Source organism: Phocoena phocoena, chromosome 17 (genome assembly GCF_963924675.1).
Source record: "Phocoena phocoena chromosome 17, mPhoPho1.1, whole genome shotgun sequence".
NCBI lineage: Eukaryota > Metazoa > Chordata > Mammalia > Artiodactyla > Phocoenidae > Phocoena > Phocoena phocoena.
In genome coordinates, this window is record NC_089235.1 from 52,020,836 (window position 1) to 52,041,935 (window position 21,100).

Below are 21,100 nucleotides of genomic sequence, written 5' to 3' on the forward strand. Positions count from 1 at the left end.
TAAGTCACCAGTTGAAAGGATACTTCTAAACCTTTCTAGCATCTCTTCTTGTCACCCAATGCTAGGACCCTTGTCCAGTTCTAATTAACTAGTGCTAAGATTACAGCAAGAATGTCTAGGTAGCCTCCCCGATGCCAGCTTCCTTCCCCTCCAAAACACTAGTCTTCTCCAAGCCCCACTTCCATCCCCCTCAGAAGACAGTCATGCCTGGAAGGCAGGTGCCATGTCTCACCAACTCAGTGTCCCTTCACATGTTTGCAATAAAGTACTTCACGGACTGAGGTACCACATGAACTTCAAGTTGTGTTCAAAATTAGACTTCTTTGGACTCTCTGATTATTTCCTTTAAGTATAGTCTTGCAAATCTTTGTAATTGCAAGGGAACAGAAAGCTTACTTCTTATTAAGACGCAGCTCTCGCTAGAGTACCTGTATTACCATTCACCTGTATACTGTGATTCTCAGACGCTTGTTAATCTTTAAACAACAACAACAACAAGATGAAGAAAAGGAGGCTGGATGCGCTTGGTGCTGGTGCTGGTGTGCGGAAAGAAAGGCATGGGGGGCAGAAAAACGCAGCACTAACTTGAACATTCTTTATGCAATTCCATCATAATTGGAGAGCTAAAAATGACAACCCCCTGGCAACACCCTTCACTGAGTCACAGTATTCTTCGTGTGCATTTTTCTAAGAGCAATCAAAATGGTAATTGCAGGACTAACTTTAGAACATGAAATCACTGTATCTGCACCAACATGGAATGCAATGTGAAAAGTAATCTCTCATTAAACCAGAAACTGTGGTTTACAGTGTTTAAAAATTGCCTTGAGTCGTTCACTCTCAGGGGATAGATCACAGTGCTCCTTAAGGACAGAAAATTTAGAGAAAGCATTAGCTCCTGCCACAAAATACTTAAGAAATCCCATGAGGTTCTGGGTTTTTCCCCCACTTGTTCTAATTACACCAGGAATAAAACATTCTTTACGCATGTCTTAAGTACCACCCTTAAAAATGTCCTTTTCCCAAACTAGGTTCCCAATTCAAATAAACAACCTATAAAAAGCCATTTTTGAGACAATCTGCGAAATTTGGTTGTGGTAGGTACTAAATGATGCTGAAGAATTATTGTTAATTTTGCTAACTCTGGAAACGGTATAGTGGTTATAAAATAACCTCATTTTATAGATAAATGATGAAGTATGTTAAGGTAAAATACATGATATCTGAGATTTGATTTAAAATATCAGGTACAAAATAAAAAGGACAGATGAAGCATATATAGAATATATATATATATTCTTAATAAATGTTGAATCTGAGTGATGAATATGGGGGGTATCCCCTATTTGTGGTTTGACAGAAAAAATTCATAATAAAAAAATTTTAATGTTCATTTTTCTGCTTTATGTACGACTCAGAATAATGATTGCAGTGGCCCAGCGGAGAGGGTGCTGGGCCACCGTAGCAACAAAGCAGAGGAAGATTTGCTGTGACCAGGCTATGGCCAAAGCCACGTGAAGGTTATTGTGGGAAATGTCCTAAGCAGGAAGTCTAGAAAAGATGTGCACGTGCACACAGAACACTTAATCTTGCGATAACCTCACATGACCAAGCAGACTCCTACACAGAAGCCAAGTGTTATTTTCTTCATGTTTTGAACGAAATTAGCAACTTTTCCCCCAAGCACTATTTTGCTTCTCCCCCAACCAGAACATGTATGTGTTTTATGTTAAATAATTGAAACCTATTGAAAACTCCTTCCAGGTAAACACACCTTCCAAGTTTTGACCATTGCTCAGTAGGAAGACAAAAAAAAAAAAAAGGGGGCGGGGACAAGATTAGATCCTTTTCCAAGAAAATAATATGATGGACACAAAAGACCAAATGATTACCTGAGTATCTGGCAGTAGCAAGAGAACTTTAGAAATCTATCTTTTCTGAATTATATTGTTATCTTCAAATTACTGCCTCTTGTAGCTGCTTCTTAGGACAAGTAAGGCACCAGATAAATCAAAGTCAGAGATTTCATGATACTTCCTGGTGAGTTCCAAATCTGTCTTCTTACTGTGTTTCATCTCACTTCTGAGTATAAATGAGTATCACAGACACAATGAGTAGTTGCCATGTCAACAGCACAAGCTTACAGTGAGCACTGGTTTCTCCTGTGGTGCTTAAACATCTGTGATTCCTGGATGCAGCAGAGTCTGAGCTTTTCCTCAGAGAGTCTGTTTCAGTTTATCTGGAGGGGGGCCCAGGCTCCCACATCATTAAATGTTCCCCAGATTATTCTCACCATTGTCAGGTTTAGGAACCACAGACCATGTCTATCCATGGACTGCCTGATATGGAAAACTTTTTCTTGATTTTGTTAAATATATTACAAAGATAGAGATACAAGGGCATCCTGCGAATCTGTGCATACTGTCCTCCAAGTATTAAAAAGCCACTTTTTAAAAAGTTTGCGTTAAATTCAAAGATATTTTATTTAACAACAACAACAAAAAAAAAACCCCAGAATATTTGGTACAATTAGCATTCCCTTCATATCAAGTAAACCACCACTGGCACTTTGCTGTCTCCACAGATCCTGGTAAAGCAAACAAAACAAAAAAAATCCCACCTCACATTACTAAAATGTGCTAAAATCTATAGCAAAAGAGTTGCTCTGTCCCCTCTGTAAAAGTCTGACCACTTTCAAGACTCAGCTCCTCTGACACCCTCCTCTGTCAAGAGGAGGCATAGAAGTCTAGGGCACATTGTATATACCTGTGTCCATAGCACTTTAACATTGAGCTGTAGTTATTTAAGTCATAAATCTGAGCATCCTCAAAACAAAAGCCACGTGTTATTCATCTTCATGCTACCAGCACCTTGGAAGTACTGGATCAATGCTTTGCTCAGTGTCAACTAGGTATCACATAAATAATCATCCATGTTCTAGAATGGCTTAAGTAATTAAGTCAGTTGCTCAGTCCCTTGGTGTCTATGACTACCAAACAAATACGAGGCTAGACTGCTTAATTTTTCCTGACATTTCCATTCATTCTCTCTTTCACTATGCTCCATATCTTAAGAGTTTCTAGACCTTAAGGGTACTTAACCTCATGTGCTAAAATCATAGCATTTTTAGAATCTGGCAAATAAATTAGAGACAAATTCTAATATATCTTTTTCTGGCAGCAATTCCCTCATTGCTCAATAGTAATATTAATTGACAGCATTTGGGAATACTCTATGTGCCGTATTGTTTAATATGCTTTATATTCATTAACTCATTGAATATTTATAAAAACGTTATGAATATGTTATTATTCTAATTATACAGAGAGTGAAAGTAAAGCACTGAAGAGGCTATGTTGCCCAAGGTCATTCAGCCACGAAGTGACAAAGCCAGGATGCAAACCCAGGCAGCCTGGCTTTAGTGCTTCAAGTGTGTTTTCCTGTGTATTTAAAAACGAATAAAATAAGTGTTTGAAAGACTGTTTATCATAAGCTTCCTTTCTGAAGGAAAAGAAATAGTTGGTAGTGAAGAGGTCTGAGCTCATCATGCAGTCTCCACACTGGCCAGCCCAGCTCCTCTCACCTCCCATCAACCTTCAGAGTCCCAGTGACTACCAAGCTCCCAAGCACATTTACCCTTTATCACTGTTGGCCAAATAACAAATAGTGTAAACAAGGGATTAATCAAGAAAATAATACTGAGCACCTGTTGCTAGAAGGCTCTGAGGAATTGGAGAAAAGAAGACATAATTGAAGCCCTTGGAAACCATCCAATCAAAAGGGCTGCATGAAGAGGCATTCGATCACCTACCCTACTAACAGGCAGTAAGTGTTATAAACATACGTATTGAAATTTCCTGCTTTAATCCACTAACTTCTCAACTGGGATGATCACTGAATCCATCTGAACTGGGTCTGATGGGCTGGACTTCAAACAGAAGGGAGGTAAGGGGAAATAAAGGCATTTTCGACAGAAAAAAGAAAAAAACCCATGTGAGAAAATGCATGGGAACAATCAGTCCTGCAGTTCAGCTGAAGCATAGAGTAAACGCCTAATGGTCTCAGAAGACAGCTGAAGAGGTAGGTTGGGTCCAGACCAAACAGAACGTGGAATATCACACTAAGCAAGAAAATTAGCCTCCAGGCACTGAGAAGTTCCTAAAAATCTGAGCAGGAAAAAGACATGATCAAAGAGTAGTAACAGAAATATGAATCCAGCCTGATGAGTAAAACTTAGAGGGAGAGGGGTGATTAACAGAGAGAAAAATCAGTTAAGAGACTTTTGCAATAATCGTGACTAAAATATTGACTTGGGACAGAGTACTGGCAAGCCAAAATTTGGACTTGATTCATTATGAACCGAAACTAACAAGTCTTGATGATAGATGAGTGTGGAGATCTGAAGGAGAGAGAATAGTTGAAGATGTACTCAAAATTTTCAACCTGGGGAAGAGAATTGAGGTATCACTAAAAACAACAGCAAAGTCCGTGATGAGCAAGGTGAGTGAAGTTGTGGGTGTCGTTGGTTTAGTTTTGGCTGGGGGAGGAGGTACAGAGAATTCACTTTTAGGGCAAGTTGGCCATGAAAATGGAGCTCTCCGGCATGCAAATGAAAGCACAGGGCTGGTCTACAGAGAGATTTTAAAGTTATCAAGCAGTTTAGGAGGAGAGCCCCAAAGCATGAACTAAAATCAGGTTTTGTTTCCTTACAATATTTTAGATAAACCCTGAATGTGTGGCAGGGAAGAAAAATCCTATGGGGATTGCAAATGATTTTTCCCTAAGAAGTTGAACAATGAAAGAAATGGCAAAAGCAGCAAGGGAACATTCTAAGGATTGTAGAATCAAAGGATTTTTTTATTTTACATGTAATATGGAAGATACCTAAAGACTTTTGACAGTAAGAGTAGACAGTGTCAAGGAATGTGAGATAAAAGATACAAATGAAACAGATCCTATATGAGAAAAGCTCAGAAAAGGGAATATAGGAGCAAAAGTACAAGTAGAGGCGACAGGCCCCACTTCAGCTGAAATAGGAAAAAATAAATGTAAAAGGATAGGGGACGTTTTTAAGAGGAGTAGGGTATGCAGGGTATGTAACGGGGGGGCACAATATGGTGAAAATGAGAGAAAAGATTAGTGAATTCTCAGAGGATAACTTTGATGTTTCTCAGCAAATTAAGTGGCAAGGTTGTTATCTGAGTGATAAGGGACTTCATGGAATAAAGATCAAGATTGTAGAAAAACATTTGGAAAAGTCACTGTCAAAGAGAATGCAATAAAGAGTCCTAGAGAAGTGATGAAAAGGGTTTCCATAGAGTAGTAAATCCCACTTGTGGGCAAAATGCATACCAAATCCCCCTTAGCAGCATGAGATTCACATCACAAAAGGTCAAAGGGGAAAAGCTTAGGATACTAAAGACAGCAGTCTGGAGATAATTGTTAGGGACTGAATGTTTGTGTCCCCCAGAATTCATATGTTGAAACTCTAATCCCAATGGGATAGTATTTGAAGGTGGAGCTTTGGGGAGGTTATTAGTTCATAAGGGTGAAGCCCCCAAGAATAGGATTTGCGCCTTTATAAGTGTCAGAGACTTAGCTAGCCCCCTCTCCTTCATGTGAGGATACAAAAAGAAAATGGGGGCTTCCCTGGTGGCGCAGTGGTTGAGAGTCCGCCTGCCAATGCAGGGGACACGGATTTGTGCCCTGGTCCGGGAAGATCCCACATGCCGCGGAGCGGCTGGGCCTCTGAGCCATGGCCGCTGAGCCTGCGCATCCGGAGCCTGTGCTCTGCAACGGGAGAGGCCACAACAGTGAGAGGCCCGCGTACCGCAAAAAAAAAAACAAACAAAAAAAAAACAAAACAAAAAGAAAATGGCTGTCTGCAACGTGGAAGAAGATCCTCACCAAACCTGACCATGCTGGCACCCTGACCTCAGACTTCCAGCGTCCAGAACTATGAGAAATAAATTATTGTTGTTTATAAGCCAGCCTATCTATGATATTCTATTATAGCAATCCAAATGAACTAAGACAATGACCATAATAAGTTCAGTCAGATTTCTGAGTTTACCGATATGTTGATAATTGCCCACAAAAAATGAAATTTAGGGACCTGTGACTACCAAAGAACAAGTTTAATTAATTGATGGTAAGGAAAGGTCAAACCATATAAATTGTATGCAAGATACAAACTTGAGAACTAGGAATTAGAAGGGTTTTGAGATGCAGTCACTTCAACAGGTAATTGAGGAGAAAATGAGATCAAGGACACACTCTCATGGGTCACCATACTGGTGCTGAATTTAAAGGAACCCTCTATGACCCAAGTTTGAAGAAGCTAATAGAAGATAGTGAAGGAAGATCCTGAATGTCTACAGATTGGTGATAATGAGGGGAAAGCAGTAGAAATGGACATAGCAGACTACAAAGAAGGAGACTGCTAAATAACTGTGGTCAGAAACAATGGCGAAGATGAAGCACAGAGAAATGAGAAGCAGACCTTCCTTTTCCAGGGAAATCAGGAAAAGGGGGGTGGGTCTTCCACAAGAGGAAGACTCTAGAAAAGAGGCAGTACGGCTCGCAACACAGATTTCCTTACAGTTCAGTACTGGTGCTCATTAAATGTTGAGTTCTTGAAGGAGTCATTGTAAAGAAATAGAAGCAACTTTGTCCTTAACATAGCTTTCTCCTGACACCTAGGGAACCAAAGTGACAAAGTGGGGAGCATGGGAAAGTGAAGGATCTGAGTTCTTAAAGGTGATTACTAGACTAGCAGTGGGTGCAGGATAAGCTTTGCGTCTAGGGCAACAATGATGGTTAACAGGTGAAGGAAGCATGAAACTGGCAGACTGGGAGGCAGCACGAAACTGGGAAATCGGGGCAGGGGATCAAACGCTTTGTTTGGAGCCAGGCCCAGCTTCCGATCCCGGTTCCATCACATGTGAGCTTTAAGAGCTTCTCGTCTCGCCTCTTTGCTCTCTTAAACTTCTAGTCTGCAAGTTTCCAAAATCCGTTCCAACTGCATGTGGCGATGCAAGGAGTGAATGAAAGGACGAATGCTTGTGAAGCATGCGGCCAAGGTGTACTGCGGGCGCAGCAACAAAAATGAACAGTAGCTATCGCCACCAGAGGGAGGGGGCGTTGAACCGTCTCAGACAGAGGCTGTGAGAAGTGAAAACGGCCTCCCGCCAACTGTGGATAAAGGACAGAGGAAGATAAGAGAGAATGCATGACTGCAAGTGCCTCGATAAGTGGGGCTTTTAAACCTCAAGGGTGAGGGCACTCCATTTGTAGTGGGGAGTTTGCTTTGATGAAAATGCTTGCTCTGTAATGTTACCTGTAATGTTAATGCTTCGTCACTTGAGAATTCCGCATTGTAAAATCCTTCTTGTCTAAGCCTTAGAGAGAGATCTGGGCAGTGGGTTGACAGACTGCAGTGGAGGTCTCTTCTCACTCCAGCAAGGTAAGGATTATGTTTCATCTGCTCTGTTTTTCTAATGGTGCCAAATAATTAATATTTTATTCCTATTAAGGAATGAAAGAAAGGATTTCTAAAGTTGTGTCTACAACACATTATACTACTCTTTTTGCTAAATAGGAGAATAGTTATTTTTATTTGGTTATACATTTTACCACAATACTTTGGGGGGGGGGGAAAGTACCATCTTGGAAAAAAAACAAAAGACAGTCTTAGCACCTCTCACCCTGAAGCATGCCAACATTCTCTCATTCCACGTTTAATTTGAAAGAAAGTTAAAGAGATACCCATGACATCTTGGCTGAACTTCATAACTGTGATAACCAGTCAAGAAGCAAAGGCATCTGAAAGCTCTGCAGCCCAGCCAGGGCCATCCCAACAGGGACAAGGAGAGCAAGGGAGTCCCTGAGAGGCAAGGATGCTTCAGAGAAAAGTGAAATGAAAGAACCACTTGCACAAAACGTTGTTTTGATAACCAGGAATTTTTCTTTGCGGTACGCGGGTCTCTCACCGCTGTGGCCTCTCCCACCGCGGAGCACAGGCTCCGGATGCGCAGGCCCAGCGGCCATGGCTCACGGGCCCAGCCGTTCCGCGGTATGTGGGATCCTCCCGGACCGGGGCACGAACCCGCAACCCCTGCATGGGCAGGCAGACTCTCAACCCCTGCGCCACCAGGAAAGCCCGCGATAACCAGGAATTTTCAGGGATGTTACATGGATAGAACTGCATTTGAATTGTCATCAATAGCAACTTCAGAGGGGAAAAAATGTTCAGTTTTCCACTAAAATTTTTAATACAAAAGCAATGTTTTTACTCTCTGACAAATAATCATTTCTAGCACAATGCCTGACACCCAGCAGGAACTCAAAAGACCTTTGCTTAATGAATCCATGTCCCGTGAAAAGCCGATATGTCCCAATGATTATGCCACAATTCTAAAGTGGGTTTACAAACTGTCACAAAATGTCACTGATTCTGCGGTCCAGAAAGAAAACTATGAATATTTAGGAAGTGGTCAAGAAAGGAAAAACTCTGATTTTAGAGGTCAAGAAGTAACACTAGTATCTATATTTCTAAAAAAGCTATTAAAAGGTTAATTTTAAACACAAAAGTTTCTCTTGACTACAAAGCCCATGTATTAGGCACCTGGATTCAAAATCCAAACACTCTCAAGAACATTAATTCCTTTCTCCCTTTATTATATAATACGATACACTCGAGATTATAAAGAAGTATGTTTCATTTACTATTCACAAAAATACCAAAACTCGTAAGTGTTAAAACTTTTTTGGTGGGGAGGGGGCATTGGGTAGGGGGAAGAAATGTCTGTTCCACATGCGGCTGCAACACAAGCTTAGGTGAATCATATTCACCTCTTCTAGACATTAGAAGATAGCCATCTTGTCTATGTATGTTACACGGATATATACATCTTAAACAGTAAAAGACTTTTTCTTACATCTGCTTAAGTGAGTTGCAAGGCAAAACATGTGAACAATTTGCTAACTGCTTACTCCACTCAGATTGCCATAGAGTCGGCACTCCAGGATATATAGATATGGTTGGACTTAAACTGTGTAATATAAAACACAGCTATGTTTTTAATCTGTCCTTCCTACCTTGCCATCTTTGGTCACTAAAGTGGAGAATCTCTGTATCTCAGGTTCACATAAGTAAATATTCTATAACACATGAAACACCTCTTTCTTGGAGAGGCAAAAAGCCAAAGCAGGTAGAGTTAAACGCTAAATAACCCCTTTTTCCAGACAGTGCGAACGATGGCAGCAGCTGCTTGAAGAAGGCTCCCCTGCACACATGTAACAGAGTATGGAAATCATTTGTTAATGAGAAGCCATAATTTAGGCCTAGGGCCTTATGAAAAGAAAACGTTTATACATTTGCAGAGCAGCATAATAAGATTTCACAAATGCAAAGATAAAATGTGCTATCATTTATCTTGGACTAAACTATCTGGGGTTTGATTGCCTTGAGAAATGTCCAAATCAAGAACAATTATAGATTTTTCTCACACAACATATACCATGAAACACTGAACAAATACTTCTTTTAGACTATTCGAAAGATTAGAAAGGAAGAAAATTGTCTATTCAGTGGTAGCCAAACCAGTAAGATGGGAATACAGTACGATGTAAAGAAGAAAAATAAACAGAACCAAGACAAGCAGTGAAAAGGATCACCGGTCACTTTTTTTTCACCCTTAGTTTAGGGAAGGAACAATCTTATATCCAGCCATGTAAACTTTTCTCTTGGGTTAAAATTGGCACCTAGAGACAAAAGCATCGTTTGCAAAATACATCTCTTTAACTGCATGGCCTCGCCAGTGGTCTGAAACACTGTGTGCTTCCAGCCCATAATTCAAGTCTGGCCTGGTGTGTTGAGGCAATTCTGCCAAATTATACATGAAATGGACAAAAATTTTAATATTCATCCTATCAGTTCCCTCTCCCAATACAATTGTTAAGGGAAATCCCACATAACAGGCTTTCTAGAAATAAACCATTTGGGTGTGCAGACAAAACACTAAGTTTTTACCAAGTCAGCAGACATAATTGAAAAAATAATCCTAATCATTTAAGGACAACGGTTGATTCCAAGTGTCTGGAGAGAAAAAAAAAAGTCAAGAAAGGTAAAAAAGAGAAGAGAAAAAAAGGAAAACGGCCAAGATGGAGACTGGAAACTACATGAGTCAGAATCAGAAAGTGGGACCTAGAGACTGAGCATTTAGCAGGACTTCACAACCAGAAAGCCATTTCCTTGCCAGCGGTCACCCAGTAGAAGCAGGGCTAGTAACTGGTAACAGTTTTAATCACCTTCCTGCTCTTCAGTATCACATAATATAACCTATGGGCATTATCTAGGATATGAAATATTACTAATGAATATGAAATTTAATCATGTACCAGAAAACACCATTTGAAATTTTTGCATATTATAAATATTTAAATTGTAGTCTTTAATACTGCGTATGTCAGAGGCCATGCCAAGAATACTAAGGGGAACTTTGGGGAATTTGTGACCTCACGTTTTGTCAGCAAAAGTGCTATATTCTAGTACCAACGAAAAATTTGGACACTTCACCACACGTGCTCTTCAAAACACCTCAGGAAAATTCTTGAAAGGTTGCTGCCTCTCACTCGGTGAATAACTTGGTAAAATTTTAAAAAGTGCATGCAATTGGGAAGCAGCCACCTTGCACAGGGAGATCAGCTCAGTGCTTTGTGACCACCTAGAGGGGTGGGATAGGGAGGGTGGGAGGGAGGGAGATGCAAGAGGGAAGAGATATGGGAACATATGTATACGTATAACTGATTCACTTTGTTATAAAGCAGAAACTAACACAGCATTGTAAAGCAATTATACTCCAATAAAGATGTAAAAAAAAAAATGCATGCAATTGAGGAAGCCTGTGGTCCACTGTGCTTATAATATTCACCCAAAGTAATGGGACGAGGTAAGGGATTGACACCCTAAAGATTTCTTTATTGTGAAAAGAAAGTATCTATATACAAGGGAACTGCTTCTATGTATTTGCTAAGTATTTCTGCATAAAATTAATGACAGCCAGAACTTTTTTGTCCTTACTATGTGCTAACGTACTGTGTTAAGCACTGTTTAGGTATCTCTATATAGTCCTGACAATTACCCTAAGGAGGCAGGTACTCTTAACGTCCATTTAACAGATAGGAAAACAGGCCCAGAGAGGTGGAGCAACTTGAAGAAGACACGCAGAGTGTGTCTTCTTAGACCCTAGGGTGCTATCCATTAAGTACCCTGCCTCTCTTTACATGCCACATGTCAAATTATGAGAAAGAAAAGTTTAAGAAAGCAAATTCCTGAGGAACTTTAAGAAAGCAAATTCCAGGGCTGCTAGGAAAGGGGGTGGGGCTAACCCATCAACATCTATTCACATCTACATCCCACATGAGGCCGCACGATAACTCAACAGTTAAAATTAGAAATAACAGTCACAGAGAAACAGTGAAATTACAGGAAATCTACTGGAGTCAGGAAGATAGAAGTACATCGGTTTTTCTAAGTTCCAACACTTAAAATAATCATTTTCATTTACTTGGAATCTTGGCTTTCCAAAGTGACTTATTCTCCATAGGTAAGTATAAGCTTAAGCTTTACTGTAGCTTTAAAACCCTAATGTTTAGAAAGAACAGATAAAGCTCCTCCCGTTCTTTTTCTTTTTTTTTTTTTTACCCCAAGCTGGGAATTACAGTTTTTTAAAATGTCTATCATGTACATAATTCCATAATCTCAGAAAAAAAATACTAGACCACTCACTGCTTTACTTTTTCCACTACAGTTAGTCAACATTGGGAAATCTTCAGTACCCTCCAAACCACTTGTGTTTCCAGGATATATTTGTTTTATATCTACTGCATTTTCAAACAATTTCCACAGCCCAGAAAAAGTCCTTCCAATGAAAACAAATTGTCTTTTACTTATATGTATTTAAGTGCTAGAATGTTTGCTTTCATAAGATTTTGGACTTGAGGTATAGATCAGTTAATCAGAATAATGCTTAAATTTAAGAAGAGTTTATACAAGAGTAAAATCCACCCTTTTGGATAATTGGTCACTTCTTTCATAGCACCGAACTAAACAGCTCCAGTTTCCCTACTGAAAATTAGCAACAAAAGTATGTATATACAGACTGATGAAGCAAACATGGCAAAATGGTAACTTTTTATTTTAGTCTGTGGGTATGTAGATGTGTATTTTACCATTCTTATGTTTCTGATTATTTCCAGTTTATCACAATTAAAAGTGAAAAATATATTTTTAAAGTAACAAAAGTTACAAGGTGGCATTAATAAAATCCCATTTGGAATGAACAAAGCAAAGAAATAAATTGCAAGCATGAATAAATGAAACAGTGTCCAGGGACAACTGCTGTCACTACCCGGTAAATGTCGAACAGGACCTGAAAGTTGGCCAGGCTGGATAATTGGTTCCCATCTCATCACCCTCTGAAGTGGGAGGGAGGAGAAGCAGCAGCATAATACACTCCATGAGATCAGGGAGCAAAGTAAGTTATCTACAATCCCAAGCACAGAAGAATCACCTGGAAAAAAAATCTCATGCTCAGCTGCCTTTTCCTGGGTTCCCTTTTACTGACTCGAACCTTCAGATTTCTTCTTAGGAGATTAATTACAGTGATGGCTACAGCAACATACCACAAATGAATCAAAAAGTGAAGAACCCTCTTACACCATAAAATCAAAACCACATGCAAGGATGTGTGCAAGAGCTGAAGAACGCCACGGGGCTTTCAGCAATAAGCAAGCTTCCCCAGCCCCACTGCACCACAAGGCCTCCAAGAACACATTCGGTGAAGGAAAAGAAAACTCATTGAAATGTTAAGGGAGAGAAGCAAAACTGGTAGTTGATTTTTTTTTTTAAGCTCATCTAAATACTAAAATAGAAGCCTATTACTATAAAATAAATCTAGACGTGTCACTGGCAGTCACCAAGTTGAGAGTGGACATTGCAGAAGCAGTTTGGGGGCTGGGGGCAATATAAAGACTTCAGATTTCACCCAGTTAAGATTTGGGTTGAGGGGCTCCATCAGTAGAAAAAAAGGGCTGCAAAGAAATTTAAGTTTTCTTTTGAACTGGCTTCTTTTGCTGGACAGAAAGTATGAGTACTAAGAGATGTCAAATGATTTAAAAGAAATTTTTAAAATATTGATACTACCTATCGCCTGAAAACCTCGTCAATACAGATAGCAATGCAAGAATGTTTCAAGAATAGTATGGAAGAATCCTGGTCTTATCAGGGCTGTGATTTTGAAAGGACAAGTGGAACAGCTGAACGAAGTAGATTTGAATATTATCCCAGTAAATGAAGACAGACAGGGAGTTAAGTCTCTAGAGACAAAAGGTGGAGGAACATTCACGTGCTCAGATTCAGTCTTTGAACATGACACCCAGAAAGATTCAAGGACTCCAGTCACAGTGAGAGCTGATGCCCAGGCGGAAGGAACTCCAACCTAGGACTCCTGACTCGTAAGCCAGTGGTTTTCTAGTAAACTATCGCCAAAGAATTCAAATCACATGCACATAAGTAAGCTCTGGAAATCCATTGTTAGCACACTGCTTATAGATAACAGCACTGCACTGAATACTTAAAAGTTACTAAGAGGGTAGATCTTACATTAAGTGTTCGTACTACAAAATTAATAATAATAATAATAAAGAGATGGGAGGAAACTTTGGGAGGTGACATCTATCTCTATGGCCATGATGGTGGTGATGGTTTCACAGGAGTATACTTATCTCCAAACTCATCTAATTGTATACGGTAAATACGCACAACTTTTTACATGGCAATTATATCTCAACAAAATGTGGTTTTTTTTTTTTAAATCACATACACAACCAGGATTAAAGAAAAAACTTCAGTTGACTGAAGTATTTTCCTTAGGCATTTCCATCCTAGTTCTTTGGTAACCTTTATCAAACTAAGCAATATACATGTTAAAATATTGGTTTTTTGTATAACTTTTAAAAAGTACAAGTTATATGTTAAAATAAAAAGGAAAATTTTAGCTTTTTCAGCTGGTGAAGTATTTCTAATGTGACTCATTTTCATACTGAAAAAGAAAACCCTATGTATAAAAACTGGATCAAGCAGGAACAGGATAATATAGAAAGCCAGGAAATAGAACATATGCTGATTTCGGGTTCTAGATTAACATGTTTCTCTGAACTCCTTACTTTTTTATTTTTCTGTTTTTATTGGGGTATAGTTGTTTTACAATGTTGTATTCATTTCTACTCTACAGTAGAGTTGAGTTCCCTGTGCTACACAGCAGTTTCTCATTATTTATCTATCTTACACATATTAGTGTATATATGTTAATCCTAGTTTCCCAATTCATCCCACGCGCTCCCTTTCCCCGCTTGGTGTCCATGTTTGTTCTCTACACGTGTGTTTCTACTTCTGCCTTGCAAACCGGTTCATCTGTACCATTTTTCTAGATTCCACAAATATGCGTCAATATACAATATTTGTTTTTCTCTTTCTTACTTACTTCACTCTGTCTGACAGTCTCTAGGTCCATCCACATCTCTACAAATGACCAAATTTTGTCCCTCTTTATGGCTGAGTAATATTTCATTATATATAGGTACCACATCTTCTTTATCCATCCAATGTCTGTCGATGGGAATTTAGGTTTCTTCCATGACCTGGCTATTGTAAATAGTGCTGCAATGAACACTGGAGAGCATGACTCTTTTTGAATTGTGGTTTTCTCAGGGTATATGCCCAGTCGTGGGATTGCTGGGTCATATGGTAGTTCTACTTCTGGTTTTTTAAGGAACTTCCATGCTGTTCCCCATAGTGGCTGTATCAATTTACATTCCCACCAACAGTGCAATATGGTTCCTTTTCTCCACACCCTCTCCAGCATTTATTGTTTGTAGATTTTCTGATGATGCCTATTCTAACTGGTGTGAGGTGATACCTCATTGTAGTTTTGATTTGCATTTCTCCAATAATTAGTGATGCTGAGCATCCTTTCACATGCCTCTGGGCCATCTGTATGTCTTCTTTGGAGAAATGTCTATTTAGGTCTTCCACCCATTTTTTATTTAACATCTTTATTGGAGTATAATTGCTTTACAATGGTGGGTTAGTTTCTGCAGTATAACAAAGTAAATCAGCTATGTGTATACACATATCCCAATATTCTCTCCCTCTTGCATCTCCCTCCCTCCCTATCCCACCCCACCAGGTGGTCACAAAGCACCAAGCTTATCTCCCTGTGCTATGTGGCTGCTTCCCACTAGCTACCTATTTTACATTTGGTAGTGTATATATGGCCATGCCACTCTCTCACTTCGTCCCAGCTTACCCTTCCGCCTCCCCGTGTCAAGTCCATTCTCTACATCTGTGTCTTTATTCCTGTCCTGCCCCTAGGTTCTTCAGAACCGTGTTTTTTTTTTAGATTCCATATGTATGTGTTAGCATATGGTATTTGTTTTTCTCTTTTTGACTTACTTCACTCTGTATGACAGATTCTAGATCTATCCACCTCACTACAAATAACTCAATTTCATTTCTTTTTATGGCTGAGTAACATTCCATTGTATATATGTGCCACATCTTTATCCATTCTTCTGTCGAGGAACACTTAGGTTGCTTCCATGTCCTGGCTATTGTAAATATTGCTGCAGTGAACATTGTGGTACATGACTCTTTTTGAATTATGGTTTTCTCAGGGTATATGCCCAGTAGTGGGATGGCTGGGTCACATGGTAGTTCTATTTGTAGTTTTTTTAAGGAACCTCCATACTGTTCTCCATAGTGGCTGTATCAATTTACCTTCCCACCAACAGTGGGAGAGGGTACCCTTTTCTCCACACCCTCTCCAGAATTTATTGTTTGTAGATTTTTTGATGGCCACTCTGACTGGTGTGAGGTGATACCTTATTGTAGTTTTGATTTGCATTTCTTTAATGATTAGTGATGTTGAGAATCCTTTCATGTGTTTGTTGGTAATCTGTATATCTTCTTTGGAGAAATGTCTATTTAGGTCTTCTGTCCATTTTTGGATTGAATTGTTTTTTTTGATATTGAGCTGCATGAGCTGCTTGTGTATTTTGGAGATTAATCCTTTGTCAGTTGCTTCGTTTGCAAATATTTTCTCCCATTCTGAGGGCTGTCTTTTTGTCTTGTTTATGCTTTCCTTTGCTGTGCAAAAGCTTTTAAGTTTCATTAGGTCCCATTTGTTTACTTTTGGTTTTATTTCCATTTCTCTAGGAAGTGGGTCAAAAAGGATCTTGCTGTGATTTATGTCATAGAGTGTTTTCCTCTAAGAGTTTTATAGTGTCTGGCCTTACCTTGAGGTCTTTAATCCATTTTGAGTTTATTTTTGTATACAGTATTAGGGAGTGTTCTAATTTCATTCTTCTACATGTAGCTTTCCAGTTTTCCCAGCACCACTTATTGAAGAGGCTGTCTTTTCTCCATTGTATATTCTCGCCTCCTTTATCAAAGGTAAGGTGACCATATGTGTGTGGGTTTATCTCTGGGCCCCCCTATCCTGTTCGACTGATCTATATTTCTGTTTCTGTGCCAGTACCATACTGTCTTGATTACTGTAGCTTTGTAGTATAGTCTGAAGTCAGGGAGTCTGATTCCTCCAGCTCCGTTTTTCTTTCTCAAGATTGCTTTGGCTATTTGGGGTCTTTTGTGTTTCCATACAAATTGTGAAATTTTTTTCTCTAGTTCTGTGAAAAATGCCATTGGTAGTTTGATAGGGATTGCATTGAATTTGCAGATTGCTTTGGGTAGTATAGTCGTCTTCACATTCTGCCCAGTTTTTGATTGGGCTGTTTGTTTCTTCTGATATTGAGCTGCATGAACTGTTTGTATACTTTGGAGATTAATCCTTTGTCCATTGATTTGTTTGCAAATATTTTCTCCTATTCTGAGGATTGTCTTTTTGTCTTGTTTATGGTTTCCTTTGCTGTGCAAAGCTTTTAAGTTTCATTAGGTCCCAATTGTTTACTTTTGTTTTTATTTCCATTACTGTAGTAGGTGGGTCAAAAAAGATCTTGCTGTGATTTATGTCCAAGAGTGTTCTTCCTATGTTTTCCTCTAAGAGTTGTATAGTGTCTGGCCTTACATTTACGTCTTTAATCCGAGTTTATTTTTGTGTATGGTGTGAGGGAGTGTTCTAATTTTATTTTTTTACATGTAGCTGTCCAGTTTTCCCAGCACCACTTATTGAAGAGACTGTCTTTTCTCCTTTGTATATCCTTGCTGCCTCTGTCATAGATTAGTTGACCACAGGTGCATGGGTTTATCTCTGGGCTTTCTATCCTGTTCCATTGACCTATATTTCTGTTTTTGTGCCAGTACCATACTATCTTGATTACTGTAGCTTTGTACTGTAGTCTGAAGTCAGGGTGTCTGATTCCTCCAGCTCCATTTTCTTCCCCCCCTCAGGATTGTTTTGGCTATTCGGGGTCTTTTGTGTCTCCATACAAATTTTAAGATTTTTCGTTCTAGTTTTGTGAAAAATGCCATTGGTAATTTGATACAGATTGCACTGAATCTGTAGATCACTTTGGGTAGTATAGTCATTCTCACAATATTGATTCTTCCAGTCCAAGAACATGGTATATCTCTCCATCTGTTTGTGTCTTCTTTTATTTCTTTCATCAGTCTTATAGTTTCCTGAGTACAGGTCTTTTACCTCCTTAGGTAGGTTTATTCCTAGGTATTTTATTGAACTACTTTTTCAAAGGTGACCTTTGCACTTTAGCTAGCAATGCTTGGTATCTCTAAGCATGCACATTTTCTGTTCTTCACCAAAAGCAGCCAGTTTAAAAGAAAAACCTGCTTCCTTTGAGAAATTCAAACTTACCTATGATTTTGAACAAACTTCCAACAGGGATGTATTCCTCTAATATTCATTAGAATTAATTTTATAAAGACACCATTTCAGGGAATTTTTCAAAACCATGAATGGAGAATTTGTTAGAGACGTAGGATGGGAGGAAATATGAGCAACAAGACACACAGAGTAAGCAAGGGGGAAACATAATCAGCAGCAGCAAACAGTCTCTGCACACTTGCTTGGTGCCAGGCTCTGTTCCAAGGGCTTGACATGGACCCTCCGTTTAACTCTTACAACAAAATCATTAGCGAACAACACATATATATGGAATCTAAAAAAAAAAAAAAAAAAAAAAAGATTCTAAAGAACCAAGGGGCAGGACTGGAGTAAGAACACAGACGTAGAGAATGGACTTGAGGACATGGGGAGGGGGAAGGGTAAACTGGGACAAAGTGAGAGAGTGACACGGACATATATACACTACCAAATGTAAACTAGACAGCTAGTGGGAAGAGGCTGCACAGCACAGGGAGATCAGCTGGGTGCTTTGTGACCAACTAGGGGGGTGGGATAGGCAGGGTGGGAGGGAGATGCAAGAGGGAGGGGATATGGGGATATATGTATACATATAGCTGATTCACTTTGTTACACAGCAGAAACGAACACAACATTGTAAAGCAATTATACTCCAATAAAGACGTTAGAAAAAATATCATTAGCTAGGTAACTACCATTACCTTCTCTTTACAAACAGCAAAACTGAGGCAGAGAGATGCGAAGAAATAACCTGAACAATGTTACAAAGTAATTAAGAAATGGAAGAATTTGGGGTGCAAATATTTGGACCAAATGGAGAATAGAAAAATGAATTTCATTGTTTGAAGGACCCTTGGGACTATTTAGTCTAAATCTTGTTTCTAAATAGGCAGGATGTCTGGTCAAAAGGTGAATTTAAGTTCTCTCTCTCACTTTCTCACACACACACACACACCCTCTCACACACACACACAAACTCTTACACTCTCACACACTCTCATACACACACACACTCTCCACAGTCTCACACACTCTCACGCACACACTCACACAGTCTCTCACACACTCTCATATACACACTCATGCACTCTCTCATGCACACACTCTCACTCACACTCACACACACTCTTCCCCACACACTGTCCCACACTGTCTCACACACACACTCTCCCACACACCCACTCATACACAGTCTCTCACACACACACATTCTTGCACACACATACAGAGTTCGTGGCAGAGCCAGTGAATAGTTACTTGTCAGGGCTAATTCAGGTCGGGCAAAGAGCCCCTCACAGCCATTCCATCCAGAGTGTGAACCTTGCCAGAGACTTTAGAATAAAAGTAGGAATAAAGCCCTCAGATTTTAAACATTCTAGTCTTAACTAGGGTACAGAGCCTGTATACCTGAATCTTCTAATAGATCATAAAACCTGACCCACCTGCTGCCATCAATTCATCCTGTTCTCAGGGGCTTGCAGGGTGGGCTTCTTTGTGGAAACGTGTCCACAGCAAGTGGTAGAAAACTCCTTCCCCTCCTCCCACCACCTGCCTGGAAACTTCAGTATCGGCAATCACCCTACTCTTACCCATCCTTCTCCATGCCCACAATCTCAAGACTTCCCAGAAAATCAAAACAGGTTCTCTACTTAAAAGGGCTAAAAATCCTTAATCTTGACCAAAAACCCTTCCATCACCAACAGTACAATGCTCCACAATGCCCTCTCCTTAGAGCCTATAGACATTTCTAGAAGGAATGCCACCAGATCCTATCCCCAAACTAACGTTTCTATCATTAGGCAAGCAAAATAATCTACTGAACTTTGAACATCAAGGAATTTCACTGTGTTGGTAATAAAAGCAGACATTCCTTCTGTGTTGCATTAAATTCTTAAAAGTTCAAACATATATTGGGCATAATCAGTAAGAAATAAAGACAAGAAATTTTCAATATTTTCCAGTTATAGGCCTGTAACTATAAAAATGATTGGATATAGCCTAATATGTAAGCTGCTGGTATTAAATTCTATACATTTCGTGTGAAATCACTGTGCTGTACCTTTGATATGTTTCCAAAACATCTGTGACTAAGAAATATAAGGACCACTTTATAAATAGTGTGAACCTTATGTTTAGGAGTTAGGTCTCGGGCTTCCCTGGTGGCACAGTGGTTGAGAATCCGCCTGCCAATGCAGGGGACACGGGTTCGTGCCCCGGTCCCGGAGGATCCCACACGCCGCGGAGCGGCTGGGCCCGTGAGCCATGGCCGCTGAGCCTACGCATCCGGAGCCTGTGCTCCGCAACGGGAGAGGCCACGACAGTGAGAGGCCCGCGTGCCGCAAAAAAAAAAAAAAAAAGAGTTAAGTCTCCATTTTCATGAAATCTTTTCCTAGAGCAACATCTACTCCTTCCCCTCTGAACCCAGAAGACGTTTCTCGTCTGTATCCTCCTTTTAGCATTCTGTCTTGAATTTCCTGTATACTGCTATTGATGTTCTGCATTTATTTGTTAAAATTTTTTTCTTTGATACCCACAGTCTAAGCACTGTAGTGGGCACTAGAGATACAATGCGAACGAAGTCACCACGCTTTTGGAGCTTATGTTGCAAAAGCTCTGGTGTGGATAAGAGAGCCTGCATCAGTTAAGGCAAGAAATGCTAGCCTGTTTTTGTTTTCTGGGTTTTTTTTCCAGCTTCACTGAGGTATAATTGACAAATCTGTAATATATTTAAAGTATACAGTATGATGATTTGATATGTGTATACATTGTGAAAGGATTCCCCCCATCGAGTTAATTAACACATCCATCCCTCCTCACATTTATTTTTTTTTTTTTTTTTGGTGAGAACATTTAAGCTCTAGCAAATCTCAATGAGAGAGTACAGTGTTATCAACTATAGTCACATTACATGTTAGACCCTTAGACCTTATTTATCTTATAACTGAAAGTTTGAACCCTTTTACCAATTTCTCCCTACAGCCACTGGCAACCACTTTTCTGCTCTGTTTCTATGAGTTTGACGTGGTTTTTTGTTTGTTTGTTTGTTTGAAGAGTCCACATATAAGTGACCCCATGCAGTATTTGTCTCTGGCTGGCTGGCTTATTTCACTTAGCATAATGCTCTCCAGATTCATCCACGTTGCTGCAAATGGCAGAGTTTCAGTGGCTTTAACACAAAAGGAGTTTTGCTTCTTGCTGAC

General features: G+C 39.6%; 1 protein-coding gene across 3 annotated transcripts in view; it reads right to left on the reverse strand.

Annotated features, from left to right (window-relative positions):
* RSPO2 (R-spondin 2) overlaps window positions 1-21,100 on the reverse strand; it is a 163,036-nt gene that overhangs the window by 123,562 nt on the left and 18,374 nt on the right. The window contains exon 2 of one of the 3 annotated variants that reach the window (XM_065895235.1): window positions 18,752-18,768. The exons of the other annotated variants lie outside the window; for them this stretch is intronic. Within the exon in view, the coding sequence (XP_065751307.1) occupies window positions 18,752-18,768 (17 nt within the window). The remainder of the gene's footprint in view (window positions 1-18,751; window positions 18,769-21,100) is intronic. 3 annotated transcript variants of the gene reach the window in all.